The sequence below is a fragment of the Lithobates pipiens genome, unplaced genomic scaffold (genome assembly GCF_037356315.1).
Source record: "Lithobates pipiens isolate NorthernLeopardFrog02 unplaced genomic scaffold, aLitPip1_a1.2 Scaffold_19, whole genome shotgun sequence".
In the NCBI taxonomy this organism is placed as follows: Eukaryota; Metazoa; Chordata; class Amphibia; order Anura; family Ranidae; genus Lithobates; species Lithobates pipiens.
The window spans coordinates 353,931,780-353,944,002 of NW_027507764.1; the positions used below are offsets into that span (position 1 = coordinate 353,931,780).

Genomic DNA, 12,223 nt, shown 5'->3' on the forward strand with positions numbered 1-12,223 from the left:
ACTTTCGTGTGTACGCGGCAATAGGCTACTCTTGTAGGGTGGCTGCAGTCTCTTCGCCCTCTGTAAACCTTCTCTTTTTGTAAATACTGTAATGGCTGAGTGTACAACAAATGCCTTATATTAATATTTTCTTTAAATGATGCTAGCTTAATCTCTTCTTGTGGACTTTGTTGTCACACACATAGCCCAGTCATAACATAACCTTCCTTTTTATAGGTGGTAATACCTAGAGGTTTACAATGTGAATGTAATATGAATTTACCAAGGACTTATGCCTGTTTGTGAGTTTTAAACTGAAGAATAATCCATGGCATTTAAAAAAAATCAAATCCCTTTTGTACAACTGATAACAATCAAATTGAAAAACCTAAAAATGTATTCACTGTTAACATACACAGTCATTTTCCTCTTACCATTGTTCAGATCTTCCTCCTTGAATCAAGCGATGTAATATTTTGACGCAGTGGTAATCTCCTTAGGAAATCCCCTTTGGCATTAGCTGGGTGTATTTCATGGGACTTTTCTTTTTTCTTTTTTCCTGGATCTTTTTGTCCCATGCAGTTTACATGCCCTGTAATAAAAAAATAAAATGTGTAAAAAAAGAAAATAAGAACACGCTCAGAAACATGGTCTCTCTAAAACTTTATAGAGTACACAGATCTGTTCACATCAGTCCATGTTCTCAGATAGCACTTACATTCCTATGTTTCTTGAGTCAGTAGAGTCATTTTTAAAGAAATTGTACTGGACTGTTAGCAGTGCTATATATTTTAGAACTAATATCAGAGAAATAATGTAATTGGTTGCCAGTCCTGTATATCCAGAGTACCATCTGAAAAAAGTGCTTAGTCAAAGAGATACTTTAACTCATATATAGAATATGGATGACTATCATAAATTAAAACCAAGTTGCTGTGGTTCTGTATGTCATTTTACTGTATCTGGGTCATTAACTTTTAGATTGTAAGCTCTAACGAGCAGGGCCCTCTGATTCCTCTTGTACCAAATTGTAATGTAACTGTAATGTCTGCCCTCATGTTGTAAAGCACTGTTGGCGCTATATAAAACCTGTATAATAATAATAATAATAATTATCTACATCTACAGGTGATGGGGCTGTTAAGCTGTCACATGGAATGCTATGGTTTTAGTTATGCCTTGACCTGCATTTAAAGAAATACCAGAGCAAGAAAAGAATATGCTTTCCAGAAGTTGAAGTAATGCCTAGTATTATGGTTCGCAAGGCCATAGAAAAAGAGAAGTTTGAATCAAACACTCCAGAGAGAGTAAGAACCAAGAGGCACCACAGAAGCCATTTCTGTGAGAGATTCATGGGAGAGCAAGAATTTAGAGGGCCCTTCATGGGAGAGACTCCAGGGTGAGAGTCCTGAGGGAGTCTTGTTGAAATGGAGAAAGGTTTGGACCCTTCACCCACAGATTTTCCAAAAATAATATCTGTAAATTAGCAATCATTTAACACAACTAGGAGCACACCATGCTTTGTCAAGTATAGCCTTGAATGACCTAATACCTTATGTATTTGGTGGATCAGATGTAGTAGCAACTGAGCTAAAGAATTAAAATACTACAGTATATAACTTGGTCAGACACTACTTGTTTGTATTATCAATAATATATACCAGATAACCAGAGGTTGTAAAGATTTTATTGTAGCGGTATGCATATTTTCTAGTGTAATGTACTAGACAATTTCTAGGACCATCTCCTTTCTTATTTATCTTTAGAGCTGGCTTAGATGTGCCATTGACTGCACTAGTAATATGAAAGCAGTTGAACTCCACCTTGTTCCAAGCTGACAAAAGAAGTGATGAAACATGACACTGAGCCTTTGTTGGTGCAAAGTGATAGCAGGCTTAATTGGCCTGCAATCCTACATAGGAAATGCCAGGCTTATCTTTTGTTTGAGGAGCCTTTATCAGCCCTCACCATGGCTGGTACTATGTAAATATGAATTGCTAAGATGTAAAGTGGGTAGATAAACTTTCTCCTGCGATCCTTTGAGCTTCTTGTACCTAAAGTAAAGCATTTCAATTTCCACTCAATGACTTCAACCTCTTTATTGATGGTGATTTGAGGACAATGGCCCTTTCACTCATATGCATGTTCAATAATGCTTGTTTTTCACACCCATTACCACATGTGTTTTAGCTGATTTTTTGTATTGTATATGTATTTTTAAGCATGTTTCTGTGCATAATATGTATGTGTTTAAGCTTGTTTTTTTACTTGCTCATTAATTATATAAAGTCCAGGGGAAATATTCAAAATATAGATTTTTTATGATAGTAAAAAAACACCCACGATACTTTATTTAAAAAAAAGAATTGTGTGTATATATATATATATATATATATATATATATATATATATATATATATATATATATATATATATAAAATACACATTTATATTTGTAGCAAAGTCCCGGGGCACTTGAAGCCCAATGGTGACCTTCAGAGTTAAAGACAGCTGACATCCTTCAGTGTAGAGTGGGTTACAAGTAGACATGGGCACCGTCAATAAATTAGTTTCGTTCTGTTCCGTTACGGTTCGTATTAAAATGAATTCGTACTTCATATTTCATGTCCGAAATTCAATTTCAATTCATACGAAATACGAATTGTCGTTAGGTTCGTTAACTTGTACGAACGTTCGTTACGATGAATTTAAAGGCAAAAATATACCTCAATATGACAGTCGATGCTTATGGAAGTTTGGTTTTTATCCGAAATACGAATTTTTCGTTAGATGAGGGGCTCCCACCATCCCTGTGCTGTGCTGACTTCCTTCCTCCTCGTAAACAAAAGTTCGTATTTCATACAAAATTCGGACGCATGGCAATTCGTATTTTCGGATCCTCCCGAACGTACGAATTTAGGGAAATTCGTACGAATTTGAGATTCGTACAAAACGAATCGCACATGTCTAGTTACAAGGCATGGTGGGTGTAATGCAAGATGAACAGGTGGGCACCAGACACTTTTTGAATGCAAAGAGATTTATAGGGGTTGATTTACTAAAGGCAAATCCATTTTGCACTACAAGTGCATTTGAAAGTGCAGTCGCCATAGATCTGAGGGGGACAAGGAAAATAAAAAAAACAGCATTTTTGCTTGTACATGATTGGATGATTACATCAGCAGAGCTTCCCCTCATTTCAGATCTTCCCCTCAATTCTACAGCGACTGCACTTCCAAGTGCACCTGCAGTGCAAAGTTGCTTTGCCTTTAGAAAATCAGCCCCATTGTCTCTTAAACAGAACTGTGGGAGAGAGGATTAGGGCCAGGACTCCCTTAGGTAGATGCAATGTTAATTGGCAGATTCCGAGACTTCTATAGGTAGACAGCTATATAGGTAAAGGTGTCCAATCGGACACCACTTCTGTATAAGCAGGATCATTGTCTTCTATGGCAATGATCTTATAGCTGTTATTAAAGGTATTCAACTATCTGCAATACGAACAGTTCACTTTACCCCACACTCACTCACTGTGGGTCTTCATTCAACAAGCTCCCAGTCTCTCTAAATAGACTTCAGATCCACTAGCCACTGGATCTCCTGAGCTCTTTCACTGTCGCTCTTGATATCTTCACCAAGCGTCACCACCACTTCACTTCTGGGTCCCTTGCTTGGCACTCACAGATACTCTTCAAGCTTCACCCCTGCTGACACATTAGGTTCCAGTATGAACTGAGCCCAAGACCCCATACACACTATAAGATTTTTTGCAGATTTTTGTCTTCAGATTTACCAAACCATGTAGTGCAAGGGCCTGCCTGATTGCATATAAATTGAAACTCTTAAGGTTTGACCTCATATTATATGGTTTTGGAAAATCTGAAGGCAAAAATCTGCAGAAAATTGAATAGTGTATGGGACTTAATGCCCTGTACACACGGTTGGACATTCCGACGACAAAATTCGTCTGATTTTTTTCCGATGGATTTTGGCCCAAACTTGTCTTGCATACACACGGTCGCACAAAGTTGTTGGCGAATCAATCGTTCAGAACGAGGTGACGTAAACCCATGTACGACGGGACTATAAAGAGGCCAGTAGCCAATAGCTTTCGCCTCGTAATTTATTCTGCGCATGCGTGGCACTAATGTGTGTCGGAATTGTATACACACAATCGGAATTTAAACAATCGGATTTTGTTGTCGGAAAATTTTAGATCCAGATCTCAAACTTTGTGTGTCGGAAATTCCGACAGAAAAAGTCAGATGGAGCCCACACACGATTGGAATTTCCAACAACACAGTCCAATGGTACGTTTTCCATCTGAAAGTCTGACCGTGTGTACAGGGCATAAGAGTTTCAATTTGTATGCAATCAGGCAGACCCTTCCACTACATGGTTTTAGTAAATCCGAAGACAAAAATCTGCAGAAAATCTAATAGTGTGTATGGGGTCTAAGCCTCATTTACAGTGAAATTTTTAAAATGTTAAAGCTTTTATAGCCCGCTGAGGCTCTGACTTGACAATGGAATAACCACAGGCAGGGCTTAATTGCAACTTGAATGAAAGTTGAGGCCACGTTTGTATTTCAGAATGACTGACTTGACTGACTTCTCTCATTCCGCCCCAAAGGCTGAATGAAAGAAATCCAAATGTTTATGACTAGCTTTACAGGTACCACAAGTTGCCTGTACTTCAGCACTGTTGGGCTTTTTAAGCCAAGTCAGTTTACTTTTATGTAATGATGCATATCAAAGATAAATATTCAATTTCCTTAATATACTGTAGTAAAAAAAAGATGTTCATTTAGTACTGTTTTTTTCCCTGTGGTGGTTTGATTATCACAGTTTTGAATTGTTAAAAAATTCCCAGTAAACTTTTTGTTCTATTTTTTTTTGTACAAATTTTTTTAAGTGTCATTGGTGGGAAGCTTCCCTTCATCTGTGACAAGGTTAACAAAGTCAGTGACAAATTACAGTCAATGTAAATTATTGGACATTTAAACTTTCAGTAATAGATTGAGTAACTGCTATTTTTCACATACAAATATCACTGATAAGTATCGATTGACAAATATCACTGATCCCAGCGCTCAAAAGAAGATGTTTAAAATTGAGATTTAAGCTCAAAGCTGCTAATCAAAAACAAAATATCAAAACTACATATAGTATCACATATTCTAGAAAACCATATCACAGTGTTACTATATTGACAGCGCTAGAAGAGTAATTTTGGACATGAAACAAACAGAATAATAGGAATTTAGGAAGTTCATAAACATTAAGTGATGTGCTGAATCTTAGGTTGTGAATAGGGTGCTCCGCTTAATTCCCAAACAGAGTAAAAAAGAGTCCAATTCAACACCATCCACCAAGATACTTTTATCCAGTGTGAAGCTTCGTGCTCAGTGTCACTCCCAATGGTAATACACTTACCCCAAATAGGGTTGTATAAAGGCACTTCTAATTATATATCACTCCAGGTGTTTCTAATGCCGCGTACACACGGTCGAACTGTTTGACGTACTTAGTCCGTCATACAATCCGACGTACAATCCGGCGTACTTTCCAATGAACGGACTTGACCACACACGGATACCCAAACAGTCCGACGAAAGCTTGCGCGATGACGTACAGCACGTACGACGGGATTAGAAATAGGAAGTCCAAGACACAGCAAAGCCCTGTAAATCCTTTCTGGGCATGCGCCATTCTTAGTCCGTCGGACTAGCATACTGACGACCGTATTGTCCGCTGAAACCAAAGTACGACGGACAGATTTTTGGAAAAACCGAAATTCTTAGTACTCCGGACTGCACGCTGAAAAAGTCCGCTGAAGCCCACACACGAGCGGATTGTCCGCTAAAATGTGTTTCAACAGACTAAGTACGTCAAACAGTTCGACCGTGTGTACGCGGCATAAGGCAAAAACTCCAAGAAAGACTCTCCCCTCACAGCACCACTCAAATGTTTTTCACATATGGAAAAAATCAAAAAGTACAATCCATAGTGCAAACCATTTTAATCAGTAATCTCATATACACGCTTTAAAAACATACGTACAATGTACATAACATCATGTGGCATTAAGTATCGTCAGTGGGGCGCAGTCTAATCTCACCAAACTCCGGAACACAGTGATAGAAAGCGGTCTCGGTGTTTAAGGCAAGTCCCGGGAACACTGGCTCTCCTCCTACGATAGTGATCAGCTGCACGGTCACGCCCAACTTCTATTTTTGCTGAAAAGAAGCGCTCTGTAGTACAACAAGGCTGCGCTTGTATTTGTTATATGTTTGTTGGGTTTGGAAACATTCGTGGAATTTGGGTCCACACTGCTGCACATGACTTAAGCCTCGCACACGTAATTGTTGTACGACCAAGTGTCTGATTTTTGTTAAAAGCGAGTGTGCAGGATTTTGTCTAGCATTCTAACTATCCTCAAATTGTCATTCGACAAACACGAACATAGTGACGTACTTTGAGAGTATAAAGAGGAAGTTAATTTCTCAAGCGCCGCCCTTTGGGCCTCTTCTTTTAATTTCATGTTAGTAGAAGTTTGGCGAGCGTTGATTCACACTTTTTTGTTAAGTTATTTTTATTCGGATGGCAGATAGCATCTCTAATTTAATTTATGTTGTTTTTTTTTTCTGCACAATAAAACAATTGTTTTGTTTTTCTTCAAATGACAGTTTGGGAGTAGGCAGTTGCATTAAAAACAACACAATGGGAAATTAACAAGGGACACCAACATAGGTGTATCTTTGATCTTAAAATACGTTTGGCATAACTACATCAGTATCATCAGCAAAGCAGCTTCGTTATTATTCCATTAAAGAAGATGAGAATGTGCGCTGTATTTCGACATTTCATCAATTGCCGCATCACAAATGTTAATTTTAGAGTACGAACGGTAGTTTACAAGACCAAACTCTTCCCAGTCATTCCTTGATTCCAAGCATGTGTGCTTATACTTTTGACTTTTGTGTGACGATTTCTGTACTGACCATCCGAAAATCAGACGTTGAGTTCACATCCGCCAAAAAATTTATAGCCTGCACGTCCAGCTTTTGTCTGATGAAAAAGTGAAATCGGCTGTTGAAAGCACCGTACTAACCATCTGAAAATCCGCAGACAGCTCGTCTTACGAATTTTCCCATCTGATTTTCATGTTGAGTGTACGAGGCTTTAGGGGCAGATTTAGGGGAGTTACTACTTTTTTACTGTAAACAAAAGCAACGAGCTGTTGATTATCTGAGCTTCATTTGAAAGGACACTTTGTTACAGTCCCTTTCATATTTAACAGCATGCAAAGTATACATTTGATGGTTAAAATTATTTACATTACAAAATATGACAGGTAACAAAATACTCAACTTATCAATACTTTTCTTTCTTACTTAGGAACACTTTTGATAGTAATGCTCAACTTCTGAAAATCACCCACACTTCGATATTTCATTAATTTCTCTACTTAAAAATATTCTTTACTATAAATCGTGACATTAGGAGAAGGAATGTTGACAAATAATGCAAATGTATTTAAGGTAGGCCTAAAGTGGTAAATAAAGATGACATAGTAAAGTGATTGGTTGTAGGTATACAAAAAAAAAAAAAGGCTCACAAACCAAGAAAAGGTGCTTTACTGAATATTCTTGTTCATGCTAGATTAGAGATTAGTGCATTACTGGCAGATGCTGCTACCGCCATGTATTTCAGTGCAGAAAAATAGTAAGTGGTTCACCTTTTTGTAACCTGGCTTATTGATTGTTTCCCCAGGCAGTTGCCAGTAGGTGGTATCAAAAGTCTTCCAGATGGTTTGATTAAGTGAATGTTATTTCAAGTCTATGCGTACCGTAATAACAACATTTAGAGGAGTAAAGAGAGGAAAATATAGAAAAGAGTGTTTTGGGATACAAAGGTGCCCACATCTCATAAGGAAAAACTATTTTACCAAATCCTAGAATGGTGGAATCTTTAACAAATTTGGACATATAAAGTATGTGCATAGTCATGTCTCAAGAGAGCCAATTTGTGAATAAGACCATGGAATCCATATTGAATTCTACTGTTATGCAGGATGTCATAGAAGCAGTGAGAAGAGTAACGCTTGGCATACACTTTTAGAATTCCGGCCAAGTCAGGGGAATCATCTGAAATTCTAATAATGGGTGGCCCTGCTGACTCAATAAAATTGTATTACTCAATACATTTTTTTTTATCTGAGAAATTGGGTCTGAAAATTATCTGCCAAACAGCACCTGCAGTCATTTACCTGCAGACACTGTCTAGGTAGTCTGAGTGATAACCAGCACTAGCAGCTGTCAGAATGCAATTGCCAAGTAGGGAGGATTTGTCAAAAAATGACTTTTGTGTGGATTAAGGAATCTGTTAGATTTCTTTTGTTCTGCCCACAGACTGAACAAAAGAAATCTTCTAGTGTATGGCCAGTACAACTACTATGAACTTGGCTACATAGCAAAAAGAAATGATAAGGCACATTGGAACTCCAAGCTCCATTTTCATCATTCACTAAAGTGAAAAATATGTGTTATCCATAAACAGTAATTAACACTGCGGTAAACAAACCAACTATGTAGGGATTTGCATGTATGCTGATGTTAGTATTTTCCAAACTTGTAGGTACCCTTTCACTCAAATGAGATCTTGTTGGCACTGGCACTTGCTTTAGATTGAATTCCCAATTATAGGGGTTGGTCTTGGAAGCAGTTATGGATTGGCCACGTACTGTACATCGACAGATACATTCAACATATGAACCAATTTGATATTTAGTTTCATCCATATGTGAACAGTTATAGATCATCTGTTCAAATCTATTTTCAGGCAAACCAGACAAATACAAGAGGCATAGAAACCCTTCTCTGAGTGACATACTTAAGCTGGTCATAGATGGTTCAAATATATTTGAACCATGTATGGGCAGGCTGATTGTACCCAAGTTGATCAATTACAACAAGCTTGTTGGATTTGGCATGCGATTATTGGTAGCGGCTATCATAACCTTAGTAATCACTGTGTTCTCCCAGCAGGAATGGCTTCCCCCGACAAGCCCCCGGGAGAACACGTTGGCTCTGCGGGAGGGATTCTCCCATGGGGAAATCAAGAGATTTTCTTTTGTACAACCCGTGGTTGCAGGAAAGATAATAGCTCTGTCTATGGTCGACCTTACACATAGAGTCTGACTTTTACTTTTGTCACCTAGTTAATCAGCTAACTGTTCCTTTCTGGTAAGTAAATAGAAGGGTAATTTGTGTTTGCAAATTTCACTAGGGAGCCTATGGTAAACATTTAATTAGCACTCTCTCTATAAAGCTGGGAAAACAGTAGACAATAATGAATAGTTAATGTGATGAGGATAGATTAGGTAATTCAACATAACAGTATTAGAGAACTAAGCTTTTGTAAAATGGGAATATTTTAGGCCCACTTTTTTTTTACATTTACAGATGTTTAGCACTGAATTTCTATGTTTTGCATTTAAATATAACAGAGCGGTAGTTTTCAAGTTTTAACTATACATGCCACATCCCTTCTTTTTGTATCTTGTGCCAGAATTTTATAGAATATATCACCTTTGCCTCCTGCAACCATAAATAATTTGCAGATAGTAAAGCTATCATTTTAGAATAACTATAGTTCTGCACACCTCATAAAAATATTGCAATATGAAAGAACAGAAAAATCGAGTATTTAATGGAGAAGTACTGTATGTCCAAAGCTTTTTTGGCCATGCTTCCCCTTGGGATCACAGGAGAGCACTTAGTTCTGCAGTCCTATGTCCCAGATTCAGCTGACACTGGAATAAAGCCCACTGTTGGCTGATGCAACAGAGAGTCCAGACTGCAGAGAGCCCTACAATAATGCTGGGATCCACCCAGATGCCTGACCGTCACCTGGCTCAGCCTCTCAGTGCACTGCTGAGAGCATGAGCCAGCTGCTCCCACTCCCTCCACACCCCAGCACTCCAGTAAATGCTGGAGTGGCAGAGCAGACAGTCACCAGCTCTCTGCTCACTGAAGACCAAGAACTAAGTGATCAGAAGTCTTTGATAGCTCAGTTCTCAGTGTAAAGCCTGTGGGGGACAGCTGCAGCTCAGATTGATGCTGCCACCATCTAGGTGAGTATGTACGTTTGTTTTTTGTAAACTCACACTTTTTTTTAAATACTTACTTGCATTTGTTTCCTTTCCATAATTTTTTTAATTTTTTTTTTCCAATGCACCTTTGAAATCGCTAGGCAATTTGACTACTTCAGTTCCCTATCATAGCCCTCTCCTCTGCTGAGAGTGTCCGGTTAGGCATCCCATAACCAGTTGAATGAATAAAGATGGTTCGATTCCCCCAGCCACACACAGAGAAACTTCCTTACTGTCAGAATACACTGATCAGTGCTGCCAGCTATAGCCTGTGGCACTGATCAAGCTTGGAAAATCCAATAGGGAGGTTGTACAGAAGTCGATCAGTAGATTGATTTCTGTACAACCTCATACATGCATGTATTGAAATTTGGCTGGTTCAGCATAATTTCAATCTATGTATGGCCAGCTTTACGCTCTATGCTGGTCCAGCCCCTCTTTTATGAATTGTCTGGCAATAGGGTCTCGTTAACCATGTAGCTGTCACCATATTATTTGCAAAGTTCTAAAGTTTCAACACTATTAATGGCAGGTATTAGAAAATGAATGTTGGTTTATGAGTATAGGGGAGGTACATCATTTTCCTGTTGCAATGCTTGACTATATAAATTAGATTAGTTATAATTTTAATAATCTGCTTGATGGGTCTGTGAGTTTAATTTAAATGTATCAGGTTGTCTGCCATATGTGTGAAGTTGATAGTTCCAAAGGTAAGGATAACAGATGCCTGATCTGTTTGATAATGGATGAGCATCTGGACAGACACCCCTCAGCCTCATTTTCTCAAACGATTACTGTTGCTCTCCTAGGATAAGATCAATACTGATGGGTTCTGAACAAAGTATAAACATGCTTTAAGGGTATTTTAAAGATTGCTGTTCAGATATGAAGGCTTGGCAAAATGATCTGACTGACAGAAGAACATTTTATTTTTCGAACTCATAGACTGTTCTATCCCATAAGTATCATTGTATATATAAAGCTGTCGACTGGTCCATATTTTGAAAAGGGTATGTACATTACAGGTAAAAATAGGTTATCCAGGGGCTAGATCCTAGCCAGGCGGGATTTCGCTGCCGTTTTTTTTTTTTTTTACCTGTGTCAGTGGTGGGCGATTCCTACGGTGTCTTTGCAGTCACGATCGGCGTCTTTTTAACCCCCGGCGTGATGATTTCATTGCTAAGGAAAACTTTAAAAAAAGCAGTCCGGCGGTTTCCATTTTCACTGTGGGCGTTTGAAGCCCACAGGCATTTACTTCCTGGATGTGATGACGCTGAGCTCCCAGCATCCCCCGCTCCATCTCGCACATGCTCATTGAGTGTCCTCTTTGTTTTCCTTCCTCTTGCCTCGTGTGCTATAGCGGTAATGGCAGATAGAGCTGCCTGCCCACTTTCAAAATGGCAATTTCGGGCACACCCTCGTCACATGACCGGCGTCCTACTTCCGAAATCTCACGAGATTTCGGCATGACTGTGTTCCCCACGGATTCCTGGGAAATAGCTAAAAAAGTTCCCAGGGACCATTGCGAAGCCGATAAACACGCCTACTCCCACGGGAGGAGAGCCCGGAAGTCGGCATAAACATTAAAAATAAAAGGTAAATACTGCATATTATTTTATTTCAATGGTCATAACTGCATCTATGTTCCAAAGCCATTTGAATAAGATGAACTTGCAATTTTCTGTACAAAACCGCTTTAAGGAATAGTACAGGGTTAACAGTGATCTCCCCCATGCCTGGCAAGCCCATACAGCTTACCCAGTCTTATTCAAATCAGATGCACAGTTCTCTTATGGTGGCAGGAGGGGTAGTGTGTCCTCCCTTTCTCAGACCAGATAACACAAAGAGCAAAGCATACAGTAAATTTTATATTACTATAGCTGGTGGAGCTCTGGAGAAGAGGACACATCTCATATAAGAGAGAGGACATACTATGCAAGGTGGAAAGGATTACATTGTAGATGTAGGGGAAGAGTTAAGCTGGTCATACACTAGTAGACTTTCAAATGGACATTCATATGAAAATGTGTACAATAATTCCCAGCACATTAGAAGGCTTGACCAATGAAGTTTGAAAGTACTTGCTGTT

At 38.8% G+C, this 12,223-nt stretch overlaps 1 protein-coding gene across 1 annotated transcript in view; it reads right to left on the minus strand.

Moving 5' to 3' along the window:
* NEDD9 (neural precursor cell expressed, developmentally down-regulated 9) overlaps positions 1-12,223 on the minus strand; it is a 186,914-nt gene that overhangs the window by 146,159 nt on the left and 28,532 nt on the right. Inside the window, exon 2 of the mRNA XM_077492193.1 lies at positions 414-571. Coding sequence (XP_077348319.1) covers positions 414-416 — 3 coding nt within the window. The 5' untranslated portion in view covers positions 417-571. The remainder of the gene's footprint in view (positions 1-413; positions 572-12,223) is intronic.